The 7193-nt window shown below is 43.8% G+C and overlaps 1 protein-coding gene across 1 annotated transcript; it reads right to left on the bottom strand.

Annotated features, from left to right (window-relative positions):
* Nucleotides 1-2376: 2376 nt before the first annotated feature.
* LOC108779578 (uncharacterized) lies at nucleotides 2377-5130 on the bottom strand. Its single transcript, XM_018547019.1, has one exon. It carries the CDS (start codon nucleotides 5128-5130, stop codon nucleotides 2377-2379), a length of 2754 nt encoding a protein of 917 aa, XP_018402521.1.
* Nucleotides 5131-7193: the final 2063 nt, after the last annotated feature.

Here is a 7193-nt window from a genome sequence, read left to right on the forward strand (position 1 = left end):
TTTATACGTCGATTTTGACGTTTTCACAGTGACGACGCGCGTTAATCCGTCGTCTCCGGTGTGGCATTCAATGATTCGACCGAGTTCCCATTTGCACGGTGGTGCAAGGGGATCGCGCAAAAGAACTAAGCGTGCGACTCGAGCGAGTTTTTGAGCGACGCGCCATTTTGAGCGCTGTTGTAATCCGGTTAAATAATCATTTGACCATGCTTTCCAAATAACTTCGCCTTTTTGCTTCACGAGTTGCCAACGAGTCAGACGCGCTTCTTTTGTTTCTAGTAGCGTAGGAGATGGCGGCGTTGTGAGAGCGCTACCAATTAAGAAATGACCCGGTGTCAGACATGAATAATCATCAAGATTATCTGACATCGGAGCTATCGGACGTGAGTTGAGGCACGCTTCGATTTGATAGAGCAGCGTCGTAAGCTCTTCGAATGTCAGTGTGTGTGAACCGATAACGCGTTTGAGATGATATTTGACGCTGCGAACGCCGGCTTCCCATAGGCCTCCGAAGTGAGGCGCGGAAGGGGGAATGAAGTGCCAACGGACACCGTCGCACGACAGTTTGCTTCGCAAGTTTGAATCTTGTTTTGCTGCATGAATTGCAGCTTTCAATTCGCGATCAGCTCCGCGAAAATTCTTTGCGTTATCGGAATATAAATCGGTCGGCATCCCGCGCCGAGAGCAGAAGCGCGCGTATGCTGCGAGAAACGCGGCGGTAGTATAATCGCTGACTAAATCGAGATGTATTGCGCGCGTCGTCATACAGACGAATACGGCAATGTAGGCCTTCTGAGATTTGTATCCACGGCCTGAATTTAATCTGACAGGAACGGGCCCGGCATAGTCAAGTCCGCAATGTAAGAATGCGCGATCGACTTGTCGAATGCGCATTGGCGGGAGATCGCCCATGAGTTCACTGGGGATAACCGCCTTTTCGCGCGTGCAAGTAATGCAACGATACAAGACGGCTCGAACCGTTTGACGAGCGCGAAGAATCCAAAATTCTTCGCGTAAAACACATAATGTTAGTTGCGTGCCCGCGTGGAGCGAACGCAGATGAGCGTGTTGAATTATCAACGTAACGAGTGGATGTGCTGCTAGAATGAGAGGACATTTAGCGTTATATGAAAGGTCGGATTTTCGTAATCGACCGCCTACGCGAATTAAATCATCGTCATCCAAGAATGGATTAAGTGAGATTAGTTTGCTAGTTTTCGCTACGGGTTTCGAATTTTTTAATCGACGCACATCATCGAGAAAAAGATTTTGTTGAATGACGCGTAACCAAAATAGTCGCGCGTGTTTGTATTCGTCCACCGAAATTATATCGGATGGAATAGAGTCGGATTCGTCGGTTGACGACCGCTTTTTGTATATACGATTTCGAAGCTTATTAATAAAGCGGATTAGATAGGCCGTTATGCGAAGAAGCTTCGGCCATGAAGAATAGCGGGAAGCTAAGTCCCATTGAGATTCGATATCGAGAGTTTGTACGACAAGGGTCGAACGTTTTTCGAGCGAGGTGTCGTAATCTTGCCGAGATTCATTCGGCCACATACTTGAAGGAAGCTTGAGCCACTCGGGGCCTTGCCACCACAGTGAGCTCTCCGCGAACGAGGAAGCGGTAACTCCGCGTGATGCTAGATCCGCGGGATTCTGATGAGTCGGAACATGATGCCACTTGGCATCAGGTATTAGAGTTTGCACATCGTTCACGCGATGCGCGACAAACGTTTTCCATCGAGATGGAGATTGGCGTAGCCAAGCGAGAGTGACGGTTGAATCCGTCCAGCAATGACATGGAATTGTCGAAAGTTCTAATGTCGTTCTGGCAAACGACATTGTTCGTGCTAAAAGCGCAGCAGCGCATAGTTCGAGTCTTGGAATTGTCAAGGGCTTAAGAGGCGCGACTTTTGATTTTGCTAATAATAGCGAAACAGTAACTGATCCCATGAGCGAGATCACTTTAAGATATATGACAGCGGCGTATGCGACGGACGATGCGTCAGCGAAGCCGTGAAGCTCACAGTGACTTGTGTCGGAACCGAAGGCAGTCCATCGTGGCAAAGAGATATTACGCAGTTGAATTAGCTGCGTGTGATAATTGTGCCATTTTTGCATGAGAGGGGGTGGAATTGGATCATCCCACGAACACTTAGTAGCCCACAATTGTTGCATGATAATTTTTGCAGTAATTATGACCGGAGCAAGCCACCCGAGCGGGTCTAATAATTTTGCTATAGTAGACAGAATTTTCCGTTTAGAATCTGGGATCGACGTGGTAACTTCGACTGAGAATTGAAATGTATCGGTTGCAGGGAGCCACGTGACGCCTAAGACTTTGAAACTTTCGTCGCTTTGCAGAATTTTGCCTTAACTGAGACTCTTTTCATTGACCGGTAGGTCGTTGAGTAACGTAGGGCAGTTGCTTGCCCACTTACGGAGGAGGAATCCACCTTTTTGTAACAATGAAATTAATTGATTGCGGATTTGCCTTGCAAGCGGCTTGTCATCCGCGCCGAAGATGCAATCATCTACATAGATTTGATTGCGTAAAACTGATTGAGCAAGAGGAAATTGAGCGCCTTCGTCTTGCGTCAATTGCTGAATCGTGCGAAGAGCGAGGTATGGAGCACACGCCATACCGTAAGTAACAGTAAGCAAGCGGTAGTCTTGCACCGCTTCGGCTGATGAAGAGCGCCATAAGATGCGCTGATAATCTTGATCGCGCGGATCGACTTGAATCTGCCTATACATTTTTGCGATATCGGCAGTGAAAACATAACGATGTTGTCGCCATCGAAGAATTACCGAACGAAGGTCGGTTTGTAACTTAGGACCGATCATGAGATGATCGTTAAGTGAAGAGCCGTTCGATGTCGACTGAGATGCATTGAACACGACGCGCAACCGCGTGGTGCTGCTATGCTCGCGAATCACCGCATGATGCGGGATGTAAACTGATTGTGAAGCAGAGACGGGTTCGTCTACTTTCTTCATATGACCGAGATTTTCGTATTCCAGTAGGAACTCTCGATATTCGGATGCGATATCCCTTTTATTTTGAAGACGGCCTTCAAGCCGTGAAAGAAGTGATGAGGCGATGTGACGAGATTCGCCTATTGCAATCGGAGGATTGGCTTTGAACGGTAGCCGTACGACGTACCGTCCATTAGAGTCACGAGAATGAGTTGCTCGGAAATGTTCCTCACAACGTTGTTCCTCAGGAGTGAGGTATGATACTTGCGGAAGTTCTTCGACTTCCCAGAACTGACGAATTTCGTCATCGAGATTGTCGTGCAACGTGGTATGATTAACTGTCACGTTAGACATGTTTGAAGACGAACTCGTCGAAATCGGACCAGACATGATCCAGCCGAAAATGGAATTCTGAGCTGTTGGCTGATTAGAGGAACCTGAGCACAGGCCCGGTAACAGAACAGCACCGTATAGATCAGCGCCGATGATCATTTCGATCGGATCGGCACTTGAGGGCTGCGGATCAGCCCATGGCAGGCCGCTTAAATGAGCGAGAGAGATTTGATATGCTATTTTAGGCGGCGTGTATTTAGTCAGAGAGCGCATAATAATTGCGGTCGTTGAGTATGACGGACCCTTGCCGGTCTTAGATGATACCGAAATAAGAGCAGCATGTCGTGCGACGGATTGCGTTTCACCGATTCCGGTAACCGAGACAGCAACGCGTGTTCGCGATAACCGTAGCCGTTGAGCGAGATTTTCACTAATTAAACTAGTGACAGATCCTTGATCTAACAATGCGCGTATGACATCTGTGCGACCAGACGAAGAACACACCTGAATCCGCGCGGTAGCTAATAGAACACGAGATTTGTCAAATGTTGTTTTCGTAATTAAATGTGAAACGACGTTGTTTTCATTTGACGTATTCGTTTCGTTGGATTCAAGGGAATTCTCGGTCGCGCTTGATGTCGTCGCTTCGTGAAGCATCGTATGATGCCTTTGTTGGCATTGACGACAGTTATGTTTACTCGGACATGTGTTCGCGAAATGTCGAGCGCTTAAACAGTTGAGACATCGTTTAAATTTGACAATAAGATCGCGACGCTCGTTAACCTGTTTCTTCTTGAAATCAGGACATACTGACAAGAAATGATCTTGTTTACAAAGCGGACAATGAGCTCCGGTAGCGGTCGTCGTGTGACTTTGCACGGACGACTTGCTCGGTTTTGTTTTGACCGTACTGGTCGTTGGAATATTCTCGAACGCTCGAATTCGCGATGCGAGAAAGTTATGAAGATCCGTATACGACGGATATTCCGTTTTATCGCCTAAATGTAATTCCCATGCTTTACGCGTGGCTTTATTTAATTTTTGCACGACTAGATAGACGAGCAAATCGTCCCACCACTCAACTGGACGACCGAGATTTTTTAACGCTTGAATTGACATATTAGCTTTATCTCGAAGCGACATAAGATCCTGCGCGGAATCGGTATTAACGGCCGGTAGCGTATGAAGCGTATGAATATGTTCCGACACTAATCGACGTTTATCATCGTAACGCGCGAGCAGTACATTCCACGCGATTTTAAAATTAGCTTCGGTCAAAGGGAGATTACGCAACGCGTCGCGTGCTTCGTCCTTTAAACATGAATAAAGGTATTGCAAGCGCGTAACATTCGACAACTCGGCATGATCGATAATCATGGAGCGGAATTGATCGCGAAACGTTTCCCATTCCCGTAAATCGCCGGAGAATTTCGGCAAATTAATGCGCGGTAATGTAAGAGATTTTTCGGATTTCTGTGATTGACTCACGGATAACCCTGGACTTGATGGCGCTTGATCTGCTTCGAGAGAGGCGAGGGCGTCGGAGATGTAGTCCGATGCTGCGAGATAGGCGTCCTCCAATTCGATGTAGACATCCTCCTTGAAGTATTTCTCGGTATCCTTTTGTTCCTTGGTGGCGACTTTGAGCAGTTGTGCGTGCAGGAGCTCGCATCGAGCGTAAGTCTCCTTGAGAGTTTGAAGGCGATTCCGAACTATGCCGTACGTGTGATTTGCACGGCCGATCTTCTTAAAGTTTTCCAATGCGCGTGTGACAGAGCGCATAGCTAATCGCTGCTGCGATAGTAATTCTTCCATTATGATTTTGAGAGGTTTCCGTAACTTAGTATGCTCGAAACGGAAATCTTGCGATGTGCCACGTCACTTACGTTCACGAAAGTGAACGAAGAGTCACAATGTCCCTTGCTGTTTATCCGCCACGAATCCGGCTCGAAGGACCAGAATGTTCGTGCTTGTGTGAATCGCTGTTTCGATCTCGACTGAGATCTCGAATGACGGAATGGATTAGTGGACTGGAAGGATGAGACCACTGAGCACTCCTCTTTTCACTTGTTGTAAGCAAGCTTTATTCACTGTAAACGCAGTGTTATTCGCGTGGCACGACGAAAGAGGCGATTAACTGCTGTTAATACGCCGATACTCATCCACGACGGTAGCCGTGATGAGAAGAACAAAGTAACGAGTCGCGGTAGCGAACACGTAGAAGGAAAGCTGCGGCTTTCGTCGAGTAATTGAGAGCACGACTTGACACGGCAAGTACTGATTTGTGTCTGAGGGGAGAATCGCGCTGCGCGATTAGCGCGACGAATCGGCAGGACGACAGCGACATCGGTTTCCAAATATGCGGCGAAATTGTAGTAATGATATTCGCAAGACGGCGCGGTGAGTGCGACGAAAGATTCACGGACAGAATCGATGGATGGCGCAATCGATCCTTTATTCGGCTTTTGTAGCGCGAAACTTATCCTATTCCGGAACAATTACTTTCTTAGAGAGAGATATGTCAATTTTATTTTATTTTATTAAAAAAGTTAAGTTTATATACAATTGTAGAATTTAACTTGGTAAAGATAGTATTACATGAGTTTTAGTTTACATCATGGTCTATTAAACAGCAAATATAATTAGTTGATTCTACAACCGATTAAGTAATTGGGGTTGGTGAAACTGGCCCAAACGGTTTTTTTTATCAGAAGCACGCACTCTTAGCGCATTTTCTACCTTTTTTAAAAAGGTAAATTTTTTAGTTTTTTTACGTGGATAGAATTTAACTTGGTATAAATTATTATGTTTTATACATATTAAATACATGTGGCTTGTTATATATTCTTGCTAATATTTTTCTGTAAAAATAATATAGAAATATCTGTAGCACCTCTAAGCCATTGTCTTTTTATAACTTGTGCATCATTGATTTCCATCCAAGATGTTCCCTCTTTACAAATGCTTGTATAATGACCCTCATCGATACACGAACCGTAATGAAATATAGCACTCATAACTTTATATGTCTGTCCAGCTATTATTATTTTCGTTGTAGAGACAGCACATAAACTAAATTTTTGTGGTATCTTTTCTGATTTACCATCCTCTGAAGAAAATGATGTTAAGTTGATAATAAGTATCTCTTTCGGCGGAAGTAATTCACTTTTAAATAATACATCATTTCTTCCACAACATTCACATAATTTATCAAATGTCTGACACCAAAATGATGAAAACGTAGTTTTCAATAAATCATTAAGATTATAACTTTTTTTCTTCAGATTGTTAATAGATAATGAAAGAATAACATTATTATTAGTGATAACTTTTGTATTACCACACGAATTGCATCGATAATTACATATAACTTTATGTTCTACCATACTCTTTATATAATCATATTTTGTACATAGAGCTGTAAGAAATTCTAAAGCATTTCGTTTAATAATAGTCGAAAAATATTCTCCTAAAGATTGCCGTATATCATATGTGTTCAAATTAGACGTTCCATGTTCGTATTGATGCGCAAACAAATTTAAAACATCAAGTTTATCGTAATTTAATAATTCCTTTCTAAAAGTATACAAGTTCAATAAACATTGTAATGTTGCATTTGCATAGCATGAAACTTTGTCTATATTTTGAAAACCGCGTATAATCCAAGCAGTTCTTTTTATTGGAGCTTCTTTTTGACCTGATTCTTGAACGGAAGTAATTATTTTTGACAATGTCCACGAAACATCTTTAACTTTACGATAAGGTTGTTTCGAAATAGCGATTATTTCTGATTCTGGTTTACCTATTCTTTTCATTCGATTATATTCTATAATTGCGATTTCACTAGCAAACACGGACGAAGGATCAAAATTAATTAA

The sequence above is a fragment of the Cyphomyrmex costatus genome, unplaced genomic scaffold, assembly GCF_001594065.2.
Source record: "Cyphomyrmex costatus isolate MS0001 unplaced genomic scaffold, Ccosl1.0 scaffold1200, whole genome shotgun sequence".
NCBI classification, from domain to species: Eukaryota; Metazoa; Arthropoda; class Insecta; order Hymenoptera; family Formicidae; genus Cyphomyrmex; species Cyphomyrmex costatus.

Bases quoted from the DNA above. Each gene is read 5' to 3' on its own strand.
- LOC108779578 (XM_018547019.1), bottom strand. From the start codon at position 5,130: ATGGAAGAATTACTATCGCAGCAGCGATTAGCTATGCGCTCTGTCACA.